General features: G+C 33.4%; 1 protein-coding gene across 1 annotated transcript; it reads right to left on the bottom strand.

Moving 5' to 3' along the window:
• Positions 1-335: 335 nt before the first annotated feature.
• On the bottom strand, positions 336-23,581 carry LOC149415105 (uncharacterized). The gene is made up of 4 exons (XM_089643001.1): positions 23,511-23,581; positions 22,277-22,437; positions 21,671-21,823; positions 336-472 (listed from the first exon to the last, which is right to left on the bottom strand). Exons 1-4 carry the CDS (start codon positions 23,519-23,521, stop codon positions 336-338), a joined length of 462 nt encoding a protein of 153 aa, XP_089499127.1. The 5' UTR covers positions 23,522-23,581.
• Positions 23,582-24,550: the final 969 nt, after the last annotated feature.

The following is a 24,550-nucleotide window of genomic DNA, read 5'->3' as shown; positions in this document are numbered from 1 at the left end:
AAATGGTTATTTACTTATAACATGCATTCACTTATAATCCAAAAGAATTTAAGGAGTAGAGAACGTGTGTTACAGCTTATAGCTTCAGGAATTAGAAATTGTTTGTGGGTATAATACGTTAAACGTTTTCTTAGATTGCCACTTGGAAAAATTTAAATATAAAATAAAAAAGTACCGCGCTGTATTATAGGCGGTAAAAAGGAGAGTCAAACACAAGTAGGGGTTGTGACTGCGCCCATCTGAAACACAAACAGATGGATAATGCCACTTACTGGTTTGTTGAACACTTTCGGCATACGGCAAAGATTCCTTTTTCACATAAGGGAGGTAGATTTCTATATCCGTAAACGCATGTTTTTCAGAGCCTTCTTCCTGCGACCATGGTTCAGTTGTGACGGTAACATTATCTGGGATGGGAAGATCCATGGTTCTACTGTGATAGGTCCTTTTATGTGATAGTAATTATTCTCAGCTGAAAATAAGTAACGTCTATATCAAAACTAATCTACATCATAAAAAACATTCATCAGAGCGTTTGAATCGCTTTTGTTGTTGAAAAACCTAATATGATTCTTAAGCAATTCGGATTTCATCAGAGTTTACTAAAAGCTAATCGTTTTACAAAATAAGTTTGGTGTTTTTGAAAATGTAAATTATGTTCACTCGGGGTAATTAGATGAACTTACTAGTCACTTGGTTTTAATGTGTGACAGCGGCCGTAAATCAACAATGAACAAACTCATTTAATTTCATCTGTCACGTGTTTACACGGTAAGTGTTGGTTAGCTAAGTATGGTATAACGCTGTCAAAACTAATCAATCAAGTGATTGGCGATATATTCTTACAATAAACGAGCACCAATTTACGAGTTTGAGTGTTACTTTGTTAATATAATTAGAACCTACTTACATGCAAGGCAAAGCGCAGTAGTCAATTTCAAGGGGTTGAAGAAACGTCACAAAGACTTAGAAGCACTTCAATTTTTAAATCTTTGCTTTAAAATTATATTGGTGGTTGAAATAATCTCAAGTGGTATAAATTTTACATAACTGTTATGTAGTTTATATGGTATTACTTAAGAAAGACGGTGCAACTGTTACTGATGAGAGGGAAGCAATCATAAATAAACTAGGTACTCACTAAATCGATCCAAATTGGTCCTCTATGTAACCATAGATATGACAATATTTAGACAAATTTTATGCATGCAACAAATGTACGTTGCACACCATCGATGAGGATATAAGAAACAATAAAATGCGCGACCATAGACATTATAATTCTCATTCGGAACCTAACTTATTCGTTAACCTAAAATATTATTTTAAAAATAAAAATGTCTAAATTTCGAAATATTCCCTCACAACAAGAAAGATCCTGTTATGATGCAGGGCTAGATTCTTTTGTTTTATTTTTATTTTATTAATTAATTTGTTCTGCATCATCGACAGGCCGAGACATCGGCGGGCCGAGAGCGACATCTGGGCCTGGCCGAAAAAAAGGAACCACTTATAGCCTAGCAGCAACGTGTGGGATTAAGGACTGAACATCTGATAGTCGCGGTGATTTCCATTTTGGAGTGATTATTTGTATGGATGGATTCCATTCCCTTTTTGTACCGTCGAGTGCGAGTTTGCTTCGGGCACGACGGGATTTGTTTCCGCAACCAGTAAAACAACTATTCCCGATGTGGGTAATGGAGATTTCTTTGGAAGAAGTTGTGTACGGGCAAACCACGCGACTAGCGAAATAAGTTCGAGCGGTAGGGTTCAATAGTTAAATATAATGTTTCTCAATACATACAATAACAAACCACGCACCGCTTTTTATTTTATGTACTATGAGAGACCATCCCTATGAACAAACAAGATTCTGACACGCGACTTTGGTTGCGAACCTTCACACCTGAGATTATTGTTTATAAACATTCTTGATGATTGATTATAACCTAGATTGGCGCGTTCTATCGAACAAAGTTTATAAAAATAGTATCTGTACGTCGAATAGAAAGGTAGGTTGGTAAATATATTCCTTTGTTTATTATTTGTACCCTGGGTCAAACCCGCTTAACAATCCATCTGAAAAAATTTTGTTCTGCGAAAATAAGCTTAAAGTGTCCTTTTTTACAGCTCATTTTCTTAGGACAACGCATGTCAGGTGAAATCTTGTTCCAATATAAACAATCAATCTGTCGTTAAAATAATCGCCAACTGACTCCAGAGGTTCCCGGCTTCACCTTACCGGTTCCCTGTACAAGAGGTCCCCCGTTAGAACTCTGGGACCGTAAATCCTTTATTTATTTTCTTCTCGCAGCCGCACAGATTATTTTATTGATGCGGATTTTCCCCCACTTCATCCGTAAGGGAGTTCATCGTATTTTTCTCCGTGGTGGCTGTTGGACATTTATTATACATATGGGTTGTATGTTGCGGATCTTATCCATCTCTATATTGCGGACTTCCACGAAAGCTCTATACCAGTGTTTCCCAGCCTTCTTTATGCCATGCCCCACCGTAGTCTTTTCAAAAGTCAGATGCCCCACCGGCATTTTTTTTACGAAACAACAGGTAAATTTTAAAATCATAATCTAATATTTTTGTAAATATATGAACCCCTTATGAAATTGAATAAAACCTTTTCTAATACATTTATTACAACTGAAATTAAATTCAGTTACGCTTGCTACAAAGAAATTTTATGTTCGGATCTAACTTAGTTAATTTCGGTCTTAGGTCCCCTCTATTAGTTTTTTTCCAAACGATTTAGTTTTTTAATGAGTATATCGCTTATTGCGCTAAAACCACATTCCACCAAATAAGTTGAGGGAAAGGTTAATAATAATTTTCTCGCATGCAAAGTAAAGTTAGGATATTTTATGTTAGTTTCTTTGCAAATTCTTAGTGTAAGTTTCTTCTTTAAGCCTTAATTTCACATTCACACTAAAACTAAGCAAAAAACCGTTATCATGTTATTACTGTATTTCTTCATGTTCACACAAGCCAAATAAAATGGCATACGTGGTCACTCATAAGAGGATTCAAAATAAAGTATTCTAATTTTCTTCTGTTATTATTTATTTTCACAGAAGTCACAGTTATTGCAACACGTTCTCACTCATTCAAAGGAAACTTTTTTCTTATTTTCTTACTGTGATTATTCATGGTCAAGCATAATAAGTCACATTCACACTCATACTAAGGAAAATCCGTATCTTTTCTCGAGTTATTTCTGTTACTATCCATGTTCGCAAAAGTCCAGCTTAGTGACTCACATTTGCATTCACACAAAGGATAAACCGTTTTCATTTTCTTACTGCGATAATTCATGATCACAGAAGTCACGTTTAATTATTAACAATAGCACTCATTATAAAAAAAACAATTCTTACTGTAATTATTCATGTTTATGGAAGTCAAATTTGATGATCCACATTATCACTCACATTTAGGATAAACCATTCTCATTTTATTAGTGTAACTATTCATATTCACAAAAGTCAAGTTAAAAAGACACATTCGCACTCATACTAAGCAAAATCCATTCTCATGTTCTTACTGTGATCATTTGTGTTCACTAATTTCCAGCTTAATGTTACAAATTCGCACTCATGCTTAGGAAAAATCCTGTATCATGTTCTAATCGTAATAATATATTTTATTTTAGGAAAATTAACAGTTACTTGGTTGGTTTATACATGTGCAACCTACTTAACTGAGAAACCAATTATAGATCTCCTCACTATACTTATATATTTTATAGGTATAAAATAACTAAGCAATACAACAACTACAACTACAGCTATATCCTGCATAGTTTCTGTAATTTTAGATAATTATTAAAATTGTAGCGGGTTTCATTTTATTTTAAGCACAATTTGGCGTATATTTCAATTTTGTACATCTCAGGCATTTTTTGTATGATCGATGAGTATTCCCCTTTATGTGTGGAATGCCTACGTGTCTCATCTCTGAAGAGTGGTTCCCCACAACTGAGGCGCTATGTCGGGAAACACTGGTGTAAAGCGAAATTCACTGTTATTGTGTAGTTCATAATATATATTGCAGTAAAAGCAGCGAAAACTAATTGTTTGAATTATCTTTTTGGTAACATTATTGATTATACTCTGTAAATTGATTAATTATTTAATAAATATATTTAAAATGAAGAAAAAAAGTATTACCGAACATTGAAATTGATTTTTTGACATATCCACTAGATATGGATCGATTTTCCTGTGGTGTAAGACAACCATTCAGTATTGAAAGTTGCTTGAAATTGCTTTGGCTGTGTTTGGCGACTGGATCTGAATAGTCAGGTAGGTACTTCTACACCTTCATCATGGGATGCCATAGTCTCACTGGCTCCAGACGGTTGGCAGCAGTTAATAAAATTAATAAAGAGTGGAGACTTAAAAATGAAACTTCCAGTGTCAGATATCTAAATGGTATTTAGAATTTAGTTTTTTAAATTAATGTTTGTTTAACTAGTGCATTTGTAAATACCTCGCAGGCTTCCATCAGACATTAAGTCTTGGGCTTTTGTAAATACCTCGAAGGCTTCCATCAGACCTGTGCTTTTGTAAATATCTGGAAAGCTTTCGTCATACATAAAGTAATAAAGTTTTTGACGTGCATTAAGGTGTCGAATTCCGCTGCATGATTTTCCTCAAAAAAGGACTATTTATTTTCGGGGAAATTGTAAGGATGCATTTAAATTCCAGTTTTTCTCAATTGCATTTGGTTCTGTTTAAAAATTACATCGAAAAATAAGTTCAGATTAGACATCAGCACTTTCGGCGAAAATGAAGAAATTAACAAATAATTAGAAATTGATTTACTTTATTCTATTGGGATACAAGGAAATAAATTATTTACATCTTTGGACACAAACTTAGCGTGGTTAGGGATTTCCGAATTCCTTAAGTTATTGATTAATTCTAACGCATTCTTAACCCTTTCAAACCAGGATTATTGATTCCACATATTAAAAATATAGTTAGAAATATTACTTAGAAAATTATTTGAAATTTTGTTGGTCTTTGGTTTTTTTTTTTTTAAATTTGGCTTAACATTGGACGTCAGAGGGTATTTTTTAAATAGTAAAGTAGAATAAAGATAACACAAAAGTAATACAAATAGATCTTAAATATCAAAAATGTACATTTACAATGTTGTGATAATCTCTAAGGTTTAAAAAAAAACATTTTAATTAAAATTCATTAAGAAATTAAGAAATACTCTATGATTATAATTTTTGAAAATTCGCCATACTTGTCTAAAATTGCTTTTTTCCCGGGGTGTGACTTCAGCACAGTTATTACATCTGGAAAAATGGCGAATAAAGCTCAATAAGTCGGTATCTGTAATGAAATGATTAGTTTATTGACACCGATTCAGACAAACAAAAATCCATTTAATCTGCAGTCTCGGTAAAACTAGTGGCCTAGTAAATTTATTCTGTTTATTCACTTTAATAAACTATAATATTGGGGTACCTACCTGTGGGTTACTTAAAATCATTTTTTTGTTAATTTTCAAATAAGTCACTAAAACAAATTTTCACTGCTTCTTTCACCAGCTTTTGACACTTGCCTATGAATAGGGTTATTGTGAATAAGTTCAAAATAATCTAGTTGTAAAAGATTCACGGTCTTAGTTATGTCGTCACATTTATCCATGGTAATAACACTTTTAAATAAACTAAAAATTTGTAATGCAAACATAAAAATATTTAAAAAAAATTAAAAATTGTGAAGTATGTAAAATGTGTTACAAAGGCAGATTGAGAGAGAGAGAGTTGGAAAGACAATTTTTCAAAAAATGGATAAGGTTTTCTTCTAGTATGGGTAAAAACGTGTTTTGATTTTCCTTTCGAAAACTTGAATAACTGCAGCCAGTACATGAACAAGATTTATTCCATGTACTAGTTTTAAGAATGCACCGTTTCTAGGTACACACACAATATTAAGGCTTACTTTAGTTAGTAGGAATAGTAACAGTTGGAACATGGATAAGGTATTTATGTCAAGTATGGGTAAGAATGTGACTTTTTTCGTGTTTCCTTTTCGAGAACGTAAAAAGCGTAAGTAGAAGACGAATACCGTTTTATTCCAGTATGACTGCATAAGTGTAACGTTTAATCTGACTTGCGTGAGCAAGAGTAGTTACAATGGGAACATGAATCAGGTTTTTCTGCAGTATGGGTGCGTAAGTGTTTCGGTAAATATGACTTGAGTGAGCAGGAGAAATTAAAGTGGGAACAAAAACAAGGTTATATTCCAGTATGGTTGCGTAAGTGTAACGTTAATCGTGACTTTTTTGAGCAGGAATAGTTACAATTGGAACATGAATAAGGTTTTTCTCCAGTATGGGTGCGTAAGTGTACCGTTAAACTTGTCTTGTGTGAACAGGTGTAGTTACAATATGGACATGAATACGGTTTTTCTCCAGTATGGGTGCGTAAGTGCACTGTTAAATGTGATTTGTGTGTGCAGGAGTAGTTACAATGAGAACATGAATAAGGTTTTTCTCCAGTATGGGTGCGTAAGTGCAAAGTTAAATGTGATTTGCTTGAGCAGGAGTAGTTACAATGGAGACATGAATAAGGTTTTTCGCCAGTATGGGTGCGTAAGTGCACTGTTAAATTTGTATTGCTTGAGCAGGAGTAGTTACAATGGAGACATGAATAAGGTTTTTCGCCAGTATGTGTGCGTAAGTGTACCGTTAAATCTGACGTGCGTGAGCACGAGCAGTTACAATGGGAACACGAATACGGTTTTTCTCCAGTATGGGTGCGTAAGTGTACCGTTAAATCTGACGTGCGTGAGCAGGAGTAGTTACAATGGAGACATAAATGAGGTTTTTCGCCAGTATGGGTGAGTAAGTGCACTGTTAAATGTGATTTGTGTGAGCTAGAGTAGTTACAATGGAGACATGAATGAGGTTTTTCTCCGGGATGTGTCTTCAGGACCATTATCACATCTGGAAAAGATGGCGGATAAAGCTCAATAAGCCGGTAATATTTTGATTATTAAAACTGATTCAGACAAACAAAAATCCATTTTACCTGCAGTCTCGGTAATACTTTCAGAGTGCTCTAAGCATTCCTTTTTAACATCTGGCAGGTCTATGTCTATTTCCGTATAAGGGATTCTTCCTCCATCTTCTTCTCCTGATCCTGGTTTTTCCTTAATAGGTACAGTCTCCACATCAATGCTACCTGAAATATAACAACAACTAATGTTAATATTATATAAAGATATGAGAGCTATGTGTATGATTATTTGTATTTATTCTTAGATTGTTTCGTATAGTTTAATCAAGATCCTGCTGAAAGATTCTACAAATTCCAATCATATGAAAATCAATAATCGGATAGGTTTATTATGTCGAAATCGACATATGGATATGCATCTGAAATATGGATACGTCGTAACGTTGTTGAAATGTTAATATTTCTCAAACTTATATGAATGGTCACATTAAACAAGCTTAGACGTGAAATATTGTGAAAAATCACGGGACATTATCATTCAAATTTTGAAAATGGAAATTAAAATAACTTCATGGAAAATTATTGTAATTATATAAGTAGGTTCTTACGAACCCGTTTGGGTGAATTATTTAAGTATTTTTTTTTTTAAATTTTATCAGTTGCGAGTAAAGCAATGTTTTGAAGGTTAAATCAAAGGGGCAGCTCACTTGAAATAACACAAACCTGCGCTATATAAATGTTGTGTTATTATTATTAAAATAATGGACGCCAAGAGGGAAAGTAAATAACAAGCAGCTGTTCTAATTATGTGAATTAAGGACTTCATTGATATGCAATGCAACTTACTAGTTGGCTGAACACTCTCAGCATACTGCAAACATTCCTTCTTCACATCCGGGAGGTGGATTTCAATATCCTTATAGGCCAATTGACCTGAGCCTTCTTCCCGTGACCATGGTTCAGTTTTAATGGATACACTCTTTGGGTTGGGATTCATGGCACTGAAATTGATAGCGTACTGTCGTGTGATGGTAATTATTCTCAGCTAAAAACAAGTAAAATCTGTAACAAAACCTTTCTCTTTGAACCGTTAATATTATTAAAAATAATCAACACTTTTATTATTAACAAAACCAACACGTTTCGTAAGCAATGCTCATCAATTCAGGGTTTACTAATAACTAATGGTCCCACAAAAAAGGTTTGCCGTTTTTGAGGTAAGGAAAAAAATTATTTGATGTGACAGGGTAAAGGTAAGATAAACTTAATTATCGCTTGGTTTTAATGTTTGACAGCGTCCGTAAATGAACAATGAACAAACTCATGTACTCTCGTCTGTCTCTCGTGTTATATCGCGAATACTGTTTAAACTGGTCAATAAGGTGTTGAGCGATATAATCTTACAATTAACAAATAAAATAAAATAAAATAAAAATAAAACAAGCAGAAATTTACGAGTTTAAGTGTTACTTAGTTAATATAATAAAACCTACTTACATACAAGGCGAAGGACGATGGTCAATTCCAAGACGTTGAAAAAACGTCATAAAAAAGCAGAAGCAGTTAAATTTCAATTTTTGTGTAGTTCGTATAATATTACTTTAGAGAGACGAAACAATAATTACATACGAGAAGGAAGCAAAGGAGACTGTGTCACACATTAGTCTGACTGGTCTGACACTGACGTTGTGAGTGGTTCATTTATGCTGACGTTTCAGTTTGTAGAGATGGTCGATATTGCTTGCCCAGCTCCCGGCTACATTTATGTCACTGGAACCGTTGATATTATTTCTGTGGAATTGGTTCATTCAAAAGGTCCGTTTATAATAGGAATAAGCGGTAAGAATAGGCCGGTGCCGTAATCCGTAATCCGTAATATTTTAGATCGTCGTTTATAATTGAAATAGGAATAGAATAGAATACGTCCATATAAGTGACTATGCCGCTGTCACTTGTCTATGTCAACTGTCAATCGAGAGTATATTCTTCTTCCATCTTATAAAAGTAAAAACTTTTTTTACTTTATTTATTTTCATTTCTTTACACATATTATACATATTAATAGATAGTATAAAATAACATAATATATAATACCAAATAGTTTACAAAAGAAATGAAAACCCACTAAGGCACTGACTGCCTGAGTGTGAGTAATATAAAACGATTACTATATTTCAAGTACCTAAAGTATAATATACATTAGTAGAAAAAGTTTTTTTTTGTTTATAGTTATTATAAAAAGTAAAAAGAATACATTATGTACAATAGTTTATAAAGTTTCAGCAAGTGAGTTGTAGAAAGGATAAATAAATTTATACTAAAAGCGTTTCAATATCTGCGTCAATCAGCTATAATTTTACCTCTTTAATATATTCTATCTTTTTATTTATCATTTGAGTTTGTAGTGGTAAAAGGTTAAATGTACGAGGACCAATGAAACTGCTATGCGTCTGCATTAATTTAGTATTGGTTTGGGGGGTGTAAAATATATTATTTGTTCTTTTACTCGTTCTGTTTTCATTTATTTTGAAATTGTTTTTGTTTTTAAATAGATATTTCATAGTTTGTAATATAAATAATTTACGAATGTTAAATAATTTAGATTCCTTGTATAATAGGTCGGTCGAAAATGTTTTATTTTTGTTATATATGACTTTAATTATGTGCTTTTGAATTATTTGTAGAGGCTTAATAAATGTATCAGGTGCACCACCCCATCCTATTATGCCATAAGTGATTGCAGATTGCACCAGGGAGAAGTAGATCATTTTCAATTTTTCAGCGTTTAAAATTTCCTTGAGTCTATAAAATATGTAGGTTAGATATCTTAGTTTAGAAGTGGTTTGATTAATATGAGATTTCCAATTAAGATTAATATCTATTGATACTCCTAAATATTTTATATTTTTGACATTAGCGAGTTCGTTGCACAGGAAGCACATTTCTTTATTGCAAGATGTATTATGGATTCTAATTTTAAGGTTGTCTTTTGGTTTGTTTTTGATGTTTTTATAAAAAGGTAAGAAAAATGTTTTGCTGTAGTTTAAGACAAGTTTGTTGTATTTTAACCATTTTGAAACAAGTGAAATACATACAGTTGCATTCGAAAAAGTTTCTGTCCAATTATTACCATCCACTATTATTGCCGTGTCATCGGCGTAAGAAACAATTTTACCAGGGATTACAAAATTACATAAATCATTAATATAAATTAAGAATAAAATCGGGCCAAGAACAGTTCCCTGCGGAACTCCGTTTTTTATCTGTGTTTCTGAACTATAATTATTCCCAATTTTTGTTTTTTGTGCTCTGTCTTTAAGATAGTTTGATAGTAATTTTAGTGTGTGTTTTTTGAAGCCCAGTTGAGTTATTTTTTTAATGAGTAAATTATGATTAACGGTGTCGAAAGCTTTTCTTAAATCTAGGAATATGGCAAGACATTTCTTTTTTTTATCGATAGATGTATAAATATTTTTTGTCAATTCATATATGGCATCCTCAGTGCTTAGATCTTTACGAAAGCCGTATTGGTTTTTCGATAGAATTTTATATTTTTCTAAGTGTTCAATGACTCTAAATTTGATGCATTTTTTGAATATTTTTGATAGGTTTGAAACAAGGGATATTGGTCTGTAATTGTCTAATTTATGCGTATCCCCAGATTTATGAATAATTAATATTGAAACGATGGATTCATCAGATATTGTTGCATGTGGAATGTTTTTGTCAATTCTGGGGCTAGCATACGCTGCAATAGAAGACACACAGTTGACGAAAAAAATAAGGAAAAAACGACGTTGGAGTGTGCGTCTCATTAATCATAAAAGGAAGAAAACAGGACATTTCCATAATTTGTTTTAAGACATGGCAACAGTAGACAACGATCAACTTAAGAAATATGCAAGAATGTCGCAGACCAATTTCTATGAATTGTTAGGACTTCTACAACACAAATATTATTGTTCGATTGTCAAATACATAAATAAACCACTCTTGTCAAATAATGGATTCCATAGAGTATCGATTGAAAATTCATAAATCTCGGTATATATCTCAGCTTTCTGTAATCCGTAACCGCAAAAGATAAAGTTGGACCATCTTTTCGGTTATGGAAAAAAATAAGAGATTATTGCCATCTATTATAAACGGATACACAGGTTTCCTATCTTCCAACTTCTACGGCCTAGAGCTTTACGGCTTATTCTTACCGCTTATTCCTATTATAAACGGGCCTTTACACTATTTATCGAAAAATTAACCCTAGAAGCCTTATCTACGCCTGCGAGGCGTACACACAATCTTAAATTCTATTTCTCTTTCTAAAGGCTTAAGTTAGCGCCTCGTGCTCTTTAACCAACCTAGTGGCCGACGGGAGCTTACCGATGGTACCTGCATCACTAAGGTAAGTTCAGCCATTTTTGAGTTTTTGAGGTATAGTACGCCTGCGAGACGTATGTTTAGGCTTTGTGTAACTTTTAACTAAGATTATATGTTTTTACTTTCGTTAATTTTTCATCCATTTTATGTTTATTTTGGAATTGTTTCAGATACCAATATGTCATGGTCTAATATATTAAACAGTTACGATATTTTGAAAATCTTAGACTAAGAAGATAGTCTTTCTCTGGGAGAATCAGCTCCTGAAGACGAGGACAGCCAGTTTGGACGACATTCAAAGCGAAGATGAGAATAACTATGTAACTGAAGAGGCTTTCCATTTACAAGAATATGCTCCCACTGAAGAAGCCGACTCAAAATTTCAAAAGCTGACCTAGCATTTGATACTGCTCATGCTTTGCAATCTGCCAACTCAGGGCGAAATTATCGTATTCCTGGAAATGTAAGAATGGACGGGGGATATTTGGTCAAAAAATAGGGGTCAATCATCTCACAGAATTTCAGCTATGAATAAAGTCCGCACCTTTCGAGGACCAGCTCAAATTTCAAATTAAATCTAGTGGGCACTATTCGATCAAATAAGCGGGAAATTCACGAAAAATTGAAGAACTCGAGATCTCGACCTGTTGGCAATTCTACGTTTTGTTTTGATGGCCCTCTGACACTTCTATCGTACAAACCAAAACCTGCAAATATGGTTTACCTTTTATCTTGTGATGAAAATGCAATAATTAATAATTCAAGTGGCAAACCAGACATGATTCATTTCTAGAACCAAACAAAAGGAGGAGTAGATACATTTGATCAAATTTGCTCCTCAATGTGGTGCAGTTGCAAAACTAATAGATGGTCAATGGCTGTATTCTATGGCATCTTTAACATGGCTTTTGTCAATTATGCTGTAATTTATGGCCACAACATGATCAAATAAACCCTTAAACAAAAGAGAATTCACTAAACAACTCAGCACACATTCGGTCAAGCCTTGGATTCAGATTTGAAGCTCCGACTTAAAAATATAAGCCAAATTCTCGCAAAACCTACTGATTCAGGTAATAAACTTCAGACACGAGAACCAGAGCCAAAACAAACATAAATACTGAGCTTTTTGCTGCTAAAAAAATAGAATGTCGAAATTAGTGTGATGTCCTAAGTGCAAAAAGTCAGTATTTTCTGAGCACAAAGTTGATGTCTGTGTAGATTGCTCTAAAATTAAAGCAAGTAATTAAAAACATGATTACTTTTAATGTTTGCCCTATGAATAAGAAATTAATTTTAAAAAAATATAAGTTTATTTAAAAAAAACATATGTTCAAGTTGATTTTTAAGAAGATGATTTTTTTGTTTGAATATAAGCATAATGATTTGATTCGTTGTGTTAAATACCTGTGATAGTAATTTTCAGTGATAAAACTGTGTTTTTTAATTAGTTTATATACCAACCTTGAATTTCAATCAATGAAAAGGGCACAAGTAGGTATATTTTGACCTACAGGCTGTCATTTAAATGTGTACGCCTCTGAGACGTATGTTTAGGCTTTATGTACCTATAAAATAGATTAGGCTTCTAGGATTAAGAAATGACTATTGCATTTCAGCTATTTCCAAATACGAGTACTTCAGTTCTACAATTTTATCATTCACACATTCTTTACAAAAGTGGTATCTTATGTCAATGTGTTTAGTTCTTTTATTAACCCATTGGGCTCAAACGACGCCGTCCCGGCGTGTGTACGGCGATGTGTCTTAAAATCAAACTACGCCGTCCCGGAGGGTCTGATGTCTGTCGGCTTAAAAACGAAAAAGGGATGCATTATTGACACCTGTGTTTAAAATTGTAAATGCCAATCGCTCTGTAGATAATTAAGCATTCATTTCGTAGTAATTGGCAGGACTCCGTTGGTACAGTTTTTTCCTGATATTTACGATTGAAATTTTGTTATATTTCAGCGTCATTGAATTTTTTCAAAATGGCGTGTGATTCGGGAATTGACAAGCTTGTTCGTAAAAAGCGTGGTGGTCGGCTAACATCAGCCCAAATTGAAAAAAATATTTTATTGTAATAAATATGATTAATGTAAAACTTTTCTTAATCCAATTATAAAAGAAAGAAAAAAAATTGGTTTTTATAAAAATATATATTTTTATATCCTCGTTTAATCATATTATTATTTAAAAAACTGGATATATTTTTTACATGCCTTAATTCAATACAAAAGTAAAAAAATTGTTTCGTTTGCATGTTTAGTTTGAAAGTTATGTAAGATTTAGTACACCACTGCAGATTTAAAACTTTGGTACAAAATTAATTCGGATGTGAAGGACAATTTTTTAGCTAAACAATTCGGAGGCCAATGGGTTAAAGCTTTTATTTGAAGACAGCTTAAGTGCACCCTGATTATCATTAAATAAAGATATGGTGTTTGACTCATTAGTTATTTTTTTAAACAAATTACTTAAATAATATATAACTTCTCTACAAGCTTCAGCTACACCGATGTACTCAGCTTCGGTGCTCGAAAGAGCAACTGTTTTTTTGCTTCTTTGCTTCCCAAGAAACAACACATCCAGCTAAACTAAAACATAGACCTTTATAAGACCTACGATCATTGATATGGCTACCCCAACCTGCATCCACAAATCCTCCTTATTTTGAATTACCACATCTAGTATATATATTCAATCCAAAATGTTTAGTTTTCTTAAGACATCTTTAAATTCGTTTAGCATATAACTAAGTTTCCTGGTTATAGAAATTGTTAAATTGACTCAGAAAACTTATTGCAAACGCCATATCAGGTTTTGTTAACACCGCCAAATACATAAGTCCACCAATGAGCTGCTGATATGGTATTTGACTTTCACAATTTTTATTTTCTTTGTTAATATTTAATTTAGCCTCTAAGTGTATTTGCTACATTACAATCATGCAAGCGATCCATGCTCCATAGGTCCACAAATGTCAGTGTGGACTAAATTAAGTAATTCTATGCTTCTTGTACCAGCATTTGTGAATGGAAGACGATACTCCCTCACAGCAAACTGTACCTACATGATTTCTTGCCAATATCAAGTTTTTCTCGAAGATTCATTCCTTTTACAGCACTGGTCATTTTATTCAAGTAATTACTATTAACATGACCCAATCTGCGGTGCCAAGTATTGCCTGATAGCGCTAAATTCGACATTATACTTTCAGGAACTTTTAACTTGTATTCCATCCTTAGTTTATAAACACTACCTTTCACATCTGCTATAGCAACTAATTATTTCTGTTTATTATAAATAAAGCAGCATTTTCCTTTGAAGTCCACTTTATTGCCATTTTAAATAAACTGACTGACAGAGATTAAGTTTGTGTTAAGGTTAGGTACGCACAAAACATATTTTAATATTACTTCGTACTTACATTTCTGGGTTAACGTCACAAATTAACTTCTCCTGAGCATAAAACTGGCATAGCCATCTTATTAGCTGCTATTATCTCTTTAATACTCGTTTTATTCGACGCATTACAAACTATGTTTTTATTCGGTGTCATGTGAACACAAGCACCCCATTATATATACCAGTCAATTTTATTAAACTTTCCGCTGAACATTAGACTTGCATTAGACTTCTTCTTGTTTTCCTCTGATTCACTAACAAGACACTGATTTTTAAAATGTGCTTGTTTACAACGATAACATGGCGGAGAATGCACCAACCGATTCGGCGTCATTTTCTGCCATGTCGATTAATTTCATTTTTATTACATCTGCACTGATTCTTACCCACTATGCTCGATAGCCAATATCATTGAATATAATAATTCTGGTGAACCTGCAAGTAATAAACAGCCAATCCATTTGTCTTTTACATTAATCCGATTCATACAACTTCTGTCCGGTTTCAACAATTTGCGTGACGTAGCCCTGCATTGTGTTACAAGTTTCAAGGCGAATTAATACTAAACTCCCTAATAAGGAAATGCGTCTAGAAAGCCTTTTTTCAGTTTCAGCCTATTCTATAAATCTGTAGTTGATTTATCTTGCTTGATATGAACGTACAGACATGGATCTATTGTGAGGTTTAACATGGATTTTGTTTTCGCACCGTCTGCTACTGATATATCCACAGTTTTCTCGGACTTTATGCACTGTTACATAATATCTTCTAATATAAGTAAATTTTCCACAGCGAACGTCCACTCATCGTAGTTTTCTGATCCTTTCAGCCTGGCTATACTTGCGAGCTATGAATTAGACACCATTTCTGTTAAAAATATCCAACACTTAATGAGTCCGCAACAACTCCTTAACCCTATTCCCAACACGAAAAATATATCCGAGACAATAAAAAAATAGTTTTTAACACATACACAATTTGTCTATTTTCGTGACTGATTATTAAAACGCCTAGAATTAGCGGGGTCCATAACCTATTTAAAAAACACGGTCTTTTTATACAAGGAGACAGAGTGAACTGGCGTTTATTTAATAAGTAACGTACACACATATATGGCATTAGTAGTATTTTGATAAAACTAAAATAACTTTAGTAACATCTCGTTCAAGTTTATTTTTATTTATTTTTACATTAGATACATTTAAAGCAGACATAACAGTAATAACATAGCATTATAAGATCATATATTTAAAATGAGTAGGTACAAGTGTTAGGTCGAATTTAGTTCCTAGCTAGGCAGATTGCCTGTTCTAAGGAACCAAATGTTTGTGAAATGCCAAATGTAATTTAATTTTTACTCTTTTTTAAAAATTAAGTATAGTTATATTAAGTTTTTAGTAAATTTAACATTAATAGGTAAACATGTATAGTTTTAAGTGACATTATATAATATTTTTTCAGTCTTATATTAAGTTTTTACTAAATGTGACATTAATAGGTAAACATGTATAGTTTTAAGTGACTTTATATAATAGTTTATCAGTCTTATATTAAGTTTTTACTAAATGTGATATTAATAGGTAAACATGTATAGTTTTAAATGACATTATATAATAGTTTTAAAGTCTTATATTAAGTTTTTACTAAAAGTGACATTAATAGTTAAACATGTATAGTTTTAAGTGACATTATATAATAGTTTTTCAGTCTTATATTAAGTTTTTACTAAATGTGACATTAATAGGTAAACATGTATAGTTTTAAGTGACATTATATAATAGTTTTTCAGACTCCTCCCTACCTAAGCCAATCAACCATTTAGTATATGCGTTATGCGTTTAGTTTATGCGTTTTAGTATTTGCGTTTAAAACCATTTTATTTGATATTTATTATGTATCTTAAGATCATTGAGTACTAGGCATATAGTTACAGTTGCAAAGAGGAAGATTAAACAATAATTAATGGTAATTTATGTTGTTTGGTGGAAGTAGATGGAGATAATGCTTGTGTTTGGTTCATATTGCCCAATGTTAAATAGTGCAATAATTGATTCGTGTGTTCTGTAAATGGCAATAATGTGATAAATATATTTATCGAGTTTTATTTCGGTTTGGATACAGTTAGTGTGTAATATTAGGGACGGGTTGTTTCGGAGAATTTGAACAATTCATCAAATTTCAACGTTCATTTTCAAGTGCTGTGAAAGATTTTTTCAAGTTCTGTTTTTATTTCAGTTTTTTCAAGTAACTAGCCTACAATGATATAATAACAGAACTTGAATAGGACTTTCACAGAACCCGAAAATGAGCGTTGAAATTTGATGAATTGTTCAAATTCTCCGAAACAACCCGTCCTTAGTGTTCTAAAATCGTTACAATACTGAATTTCCTGTGGACGAATACTGAAATTCCAATATTTTTATTTATATTTATTTTTGTCGGAATGTATGTATAGTTAGGAAGCTGATAAGCTTTTGACTCATCATTTGTGAATGTCTCTGTTGATATTATGCGGTCTGGTTGAAATATTAAGTTATTGATTTTAATAATAATAATAATGATTAATTCATCAAAGTTCAAATCTTTAAATTTGTTCGATGTAGTATTTGATAGATAAATGGTTTGAAGATTTTTTAGTTTTTTTTTTTTGGTTAGAATTCGAGTGGTTTGTACATTCAGGGGGGAACGTACGGTTCAGGGATTTACATTTCCAATATTCAATAATTATTCTCAAATATCCGATATTAATCTGTTGTTGAATTATAGTTATTACACATAATAAAAGTATAACAATATAAATAATTATAATATAAGAAGAACCTAAGAAATAAAATTGTTGTTTATAAGATATTTTATCTGTTCGTATTTCGTTTAGTTGATGTTCAAGATGTGACAGCTGTTTAGTTCGGTTGAAAGTGGTAATATCGTACGAAAGAGTAATAAAATTTACAGATAGTCATATTTTTGATAGAGCCAATTCGGAATCTATTAGGAACGGTCGTGAATTGTCATCCTTCTTAATGAATATTTGACCGGCTTTAGACCAAATGTATTTGAACTTACATTCTGCTGTGAACTGTCGCGCTAGGTACCATAATCGTTTAGCGCGTAAGGTAAGGAGTTCAGAAACATAGATTGGCGAGCGGGGACCCGATAATCCAATTATAACATTATTTAGTTTATCGCTGTTTTGTTTACAAGATCTGTTATATGTTTTGATATCGTTATGTAGTTGTTCTTTTAAAGCCGTTGAGTTACAACGAATTATCACTGTTCTGGGTTTCACTGTTGGAGGTATATTTTTATTTCGCGGAGTGACTCTGTATAAATATATTCTCTATGTTGTTGGTTTTGAGGTCGCATTTCACTAATTTGCTGATGTTGAAGATGATGTCCTTCAAGGATTGTGTTGTTTCCTCTTTAAATTCCGGAATTCCTCGGAATTCTAAACATGTTTTATTGGATTCTTTATTTCTTCTTTCTTGGTCTTTTTCTATTTCTGTTATTCTTTTTTCTAATTCTTCATTTAGTTTGAATTTGGAATCATCTTGAATTGATTTGATTGTTGATTGCAGGGAGGATACATCTTCTTCCAGTCGATCGATTTTGCTCATCGCCTGTTCCAATAATTCGAATCTTTTTGTAAATTCGTTTAATTTTGTATTGTTATAGTCGACAGATTTTTTTAAATCTGACATATCTTCCTTCACTTGGCTGTTGAGAGTTTTGAGAGAGGTAAGTTCAGAGGATATTTTTTTAATTCCAATCATTACGTCTTCTATGGAGTTGTTTGGAGTAGCAGTTGATTGGGGTGAAGTTTTGCAGTTTGGGCAGCGCCAGGTTCGTCTTTTCTCATTATTTGTTTTGCGAAATGTGGTTTCAGTTGTCCCTCCGCATTCGTAGTGGAACTGCTTACTGCAGGAGTGACATGTGACGCCATCGCTAATAGTCAGTTGGCGTTTGTAGCAAAGCATATTGAGAAAGGTTGGTCACCTCTGGATTGCACCGATGGGTATAGAGGTAAGTATTTATTATTACAATGTTCGGAGTTGTCGATTTGTTTTTGCCTTTGTTGACACAGAACACGAACACTTTCAATGGAAAACACTATAACGTTAAAAATATGTGTTTCTTGTTAATACTCGGTGATACTTATTTGTAATGATTCATTTTAAATAGGTTAAATGTTTAATTTTGACGGGAGTAGATCAAAACATATTAACACTGTCAAAAGAGTATTGTTGTATTATCAACCATTTTTGTATTTAACTACGAATTAATATGCAATTTTACAACTGAAGTAATTATTCGATCAGATAATTTTAATTGATTAAATAAGTAAGCTAGGTAGAAGTACTAGAGATGTTTTCTTAAAATTCCAACTCTAAAACATCAAAATAAATTATTTAGCATTCTTTCAAGTGTGTGTTAATGTAAATAATTTCATAATTTGATAATCAAACTGTGGAATAATACTAGATATGACTACTTACTAGTGACGTACAAAGTTTTAATATTATGAAAGTTTATATTATGAAAGTCAATAAATAAACTTAAAATAAAGTCCAACATTTGAAAAGCTTTATTTGATATGTCTACAACTAGGGACTACTGACATATTAGGTTTATGTATTCATAATAGACTGAAGTCTTCGTATCTGTGGGTTTAGAACTGAATTTTTTTGTTGTTGTTATTTTTCATGTTTACAAATTTAATATATCAACTTTGCAATGTGTAATATACTTAGACTTTAGAATGAAAGAACGGTGACCAAGTTAAATCCCAACATTGAATATAAGTCGATCGACATAGATGGGATAAGGTGTTCTATCCCTGAGCATTACCTCCGGCTAGCTCTTATTAAGGCGTGACGATTCTCTCTCGAGGCGTGGAGTCAGCTATCAGTTTCTGCAACCATCATTCAGAACAGGACAAAGGGTTCAGTAAAGACAAGGGACTCAACGAAAAGTCAAGAAGATTTCAACGTTATATTATAGCGAAGGGCAACATTAAAAAAGAAGAAAGGATTATCACGTAGAACACATCTTATACTCATGGGGCATGCAAAGCATTACGGGTACAAAATATAATCCTAACTAAGTTCAATCTTTCACTCTGAATTTAAATTACGAAATCGGAACTGATTTTATGAAAACACATGGAGAGTGGATAGGATGGTGAAGCTAACATAGTTCTTCAATCGGTGAGCGAAGTGTAGGCGGCCATTGTCCACGTGCAACGTACACGTTAAAACATGTGCATTCGAGTTAGTTTCATTGAGAAGTTTAGCCAGGAGTTTATGCTGTGTCGCCTAGTTAAAAGGATTTTAGTGTGATTATCCGGACAATAGTCTGGATATTCCCTTGTATTCGGATTGCTTTTCTGTAGTTTGCCGTTTGCCGTTTCTGGCCACGCGAAACGCTGATGGCGAGAATTAAGTGACTGTCAGGATAGCAGCAGCTACTTGTGTCCATCAATTATTCTTCTATTATTATTATTTACTTAGATTTAAACCGCTACGTAACAAATGTTTCACCTCGTCTTTCACCAACTCTTGAAACTTATTATAAGGATTATTCAGAATATTTTCAAAATTATCTCTATAAAACTCAACCATATAACCAAAATTTATAGTTACAATGGCAAACCAAGAATGTTAAAATAAATGATGCCAGAAATGTCAGTTTGGAAAACTTATCTTAGAAAAATGGATAAAGTTTTCATGCCGTGTGGGTAAGTGTATGATGCATTAATTATTATTTCTGAAAACGTGGATATTGCAGTCGGAACATAAATAGTTTTCCTCATGACCGGGTCGAAATCCTACTTTTAAAATTTCCTACTTGTGAACATGAAAAACTGCAGTCGGAACATGGATAAGGTTTATTTCCAGTATGGGTTATAAGTGCAGGCTTTGTGGGTACACACACAATGATAACGCTGACTTAAGTTAGAAAGAAGGTTTAAACGGTTACTTGTAAAGTGTTTTTCTTCTGTATGGGTATGTAAGTGCCCATTTGACACTGATTTGGGTGAGCAGGAGTACGTACAAAGGGAACAAATACATTGTTTTTCTCCAGTATGGTTACAAATGAGACTTTTTAAAGTTTATGCCTAATTTTTATTCAAATTTCCTATTACAGAACATGAATAGCTGCAGTGAGAACATTAAAGTTTAACTTGAGTATGGGTGAGTAAGTGGACTTTAAAATGTGATTTTCCTCTGCAGGAGAAGTTACAATGGGAGCATTTATGTCGTTTTACTACAGTATGGGTAAGAGCGTGTCGTTTCAAATTCCCCTGATAAAAACATGAGTAGCTGCAGTAGGAACATGTATAAGGTTTAATTCCAGTATGGGTGCGTAAGTGAACTGTTAACGCTGACTTATGTGAGCAGGTGTAGTCACAATGCGAACATGAATATGGTTTTTCTCCAGTATGGGTTCGTAAGTGCACTGTTAACTCTGACTTGCGTGAGCATAAGTAGTTACAATGGGAACACGAATAAGGTTTTTCTCCAGTATGGGTGTATAAGTGCTCTGTCAAATGTGACTTTCGTGAGTACGAGTAGCTACAATGGGAACATGAATAAGGTTTTTCTCCAGTATGGCTGCGAATGTGCATCGTTAAATTTGATTTGCGTGAGAAGGAGTAGTTACAACGGACACATGGATACGGTTTTTCTCCAGTATGGGTGCGTAAGTGAACTGTTAAATGTAATTTGCGTGAGCATGAGTAGTTACAGTGTGTACATGAATGAGTTTTTTCTCCCGGATGCGTCTTCAGGTCCGTTATCATCTCTGAAAAAGATGGCAGATAATAATAAGTACGTGTCTATAATAACTAGATAATTATTAAAATTAATTCAGAAAACCGAAAATAAATTTTACCTGCAGTCTCGAGAATACTTTCAGACTGCTTTAAACATTCCTTTTTTATATCTGGCAGGTCTATGTTTATTTCCGCATAAGTGATTGCCCCTCCATCTTCTTCTCGGGATTCTGATTTTGCTTTGATGGGTACAGTCTCAACATTAATGCTACCTGGAATAATAAAACAATAACAAATTGATAAGCTACTTGCGGTTGCTAAGCGGGTACAAAATCCCATTGTATAAAAATCCGTAATCCGATGAGGTTTATCATATCGAAATAGATCTGAAATACAATAAAGGAGTTTTTTTTCTGTACAGAAATAGACGTCAAACATGCAGTTCAAGATGAAAAATAATCATCTATAATTGCCGTTGCTGCATGAGCAGTTAATAACGATGCCTGGGAAATCCTTGTAAATCGCCAGTAATTATAACAAATATAATTGATTATATTAAACTAGCTTGGTAAAGTAATGTTATAATGCTGATGTAGTTTGTTGCACAAAGATTAAAAATTTGTTAGTAAATATATTAGCTTGTTGTCAGAGTAAAACATAAATAGAAGTTCCGACTGCACCCATCTGAAACACCTCTGTGATATGCAATCGATAATGCCACTTACTGGTTTGCTGAACACTCTCGGCATACGGCAAACATTCCCTTTTCACACCAGGCAGGTGGATTTCTATATCCGTAAATGCCTGTTTTTCGCCTGAGCTTTCTTCCTGCGACCATGGTTCAGTCTTGATGGTAAAATTCTCTGGGATGGGAAGATCCATGGCTCTAATGTGAAAATAAGTAAGGTCTTTAGAAAAACTTATCTATATCATAAAAAATATTCATCACATAGTTTTAATAGCTTTTGTTTTTGAAAAAGCCAATATGATTCGTAAGCAATTCGCATTTCTTCAGAGATTACTAAAAAATAATAGTACCTACCACAAAATAAATTTTCTGTTTTTCAAAATGTATATGATGTTCACTCGGGGTAATTAGATGAACTTACTAGTCGCTTGGTTTTAATGTGTGACAGCGGCCGTAAAACAACCTTGAAAAAACCCATTTAATCTCATCTGTCACGTGTGTTGGGTAGCTCAGTATGTTATAACGCTGTCAAAACTAATCAATCAAGTGCTTAGCGATATATTCTTACAATAAACAAATACAAATTTACGAGTTTATGTGTTACTTTGTTGACATAATTAGAACCTACTTACATGCACGGCAAAGCGCGGTGATCAATTTCAAGGCGTTGAAGAAACGTCACAAGGAATTAGAAGCACTTCAAATCATTGCTTTAAAAATGTGTTAGTTGTTGAAATAATCTCAAACGGTATATATTTTACATAATTGTTATGTAGTTCATACGGTATTACATTAGAAAGACTGTTACTGATGAAAGGGAAGCAATCATTAATAAACCACTCACTAAATCGATATCTTCGAGCTTTTGTACGTAGCAAATTCGTCCTCTATTTAACCATAGATATGTCAATATCTAGACAAAATGCGTGCAACAAAAGTACCTACGTCCCACACCATCGACGAGGATAGAAGAAACGATAAAAGGCGCGACCATACACAATATAATTCTCATTCGGAACCTACCTTATTCGATAGCCTAAAATATTATTTTTAAAATAAAAATGTTCAACTGTTGAAATATTCACTCACAACAAGAGAGATCCATTTGACAAAATGTTGTTCTGCGAAAATGAGCTTTAAGAGTTCTTTTTTTAGCTCATTTTCTTAGGACAACGCATGTCAGGTGAAATCTTGATCTTGTAAAAATAATCTAAGATGAATTGAAATTTGAAATCCTTTATAAAGGCTATTTTAAGGGGTCTAATCCTTACGCTTTAACCATACATCCGCTCCTCGGTGTTGGGTCCGCGCATTGTGAAGGTGGCCTTCCTTATGCCGACCTGCGCCGTCATAGCCATTTCCCTCAGCACCTTCAAACCAGGGCGGTATAACTCCGACACTTTTTTTAGTTTTTTGATGACGTCTTGACAAGACTATCCAATGAAAAGCCGTCGTGGTTTGGTCTCTCACTCTCTCCCGTGTAACAGAAAGAAAGACTACGCTCCATTTCCCCCTGAAACGATGTGACGCCATTTTTGCATAATGGTTGCGTCCTTCTGACAGATTCAGATTGTTTGCGTGAGTGGTTTATTTATGTTGTTTGCTTTCGTGAATTCATGAGTTGTTGTTGTGTGAAAATGTCTAAAATTATGAAGCTGTGTTGCGTGAAGAGCTGTGCTGACATAATAATACCCAAAATACGCAAGTTACAAAAGTACAAAAGAAACAAAAATGCCAATGGATCCCTTCGAAGATGCGCACTGCCGACTTTATATCTACCCGGCATTGGTAGTTATCCAGATTTAAGACAGTATCGGACCCGTTATGACGAAAATACAGGTGTGAATATGTTTTCAGTGTTCCATGTAATGTGTAACTTAATTTCACCCAAGAATTGAATTTATTTCTAGACCCCATCCGTGTTCCACCAGGACGGTGTGATGTCATAAAAGACCATAATTACTTGCAATAATATGATATGTTTAGTTCACGAACTTTGGTTAACCCGATAAATATGTTTATTTCAGAGCTTGATAATATCTTACCGGGTACCAGCCATGTGGTTCCTTCTGCCAAAAAGATCACGAAAGATTACAAAGGTAAATATCTGTTCTATGTTACTTGTTATCCAATATGCAAATCTTTTCTTCCTTTCCTTCGACCACTAAGATCATTTTGTTTACAGAGATCAGTGTACCTGTTCCTGTGGGACCCAGCGGCAGTAATTTAGTCTTTACACGGAAACAAGATGCTCCCCTGCGTAAGAATATTTATAGTTTTTTTGTAAACATTTAAGGATGTGTTATGTGCT

This window comes from Hesperophylax consimilis, chromosome 19 (genome assembly GCF_061612785.1).
Source record: "Hesperophylax consimilis isolate HC1 chromosome 19, BYU_Hcon_1.0, whole genome shotgun sequence".
Taxonomy (NCBI): Eukaryota; Metazoa; Arthropoda; class Insecta; order Trichoptera; family Limnephilidae; genus Hesperophylax; species Hesperophylax consimilis.
The sequence above is the reverse complement of the archived record's forward strand: the minus strand, read 5'-3'. Positions and strand labels throughout refer to the sequence as shown.

Bases quoted from the DNA above. Each gene is read 5' to 3' on its own strand.
- LOC149415105 (XM_089643001.1), bottom strand. The intron at 21,824-22,276 runs GTAAGTGGCATT...TTATTATTCCAG, and splicing joins CGAGAGTGTTCAGCAAACCA to GTAGCATTAATGTTGAGACT. The intron at 473-21,670 runs GTAAAATTTATT...ACTTATTTTCAG, and splicing joins AAGTATTCTCGAGACTGCAG to CTGAGAATAATTACTATCAC.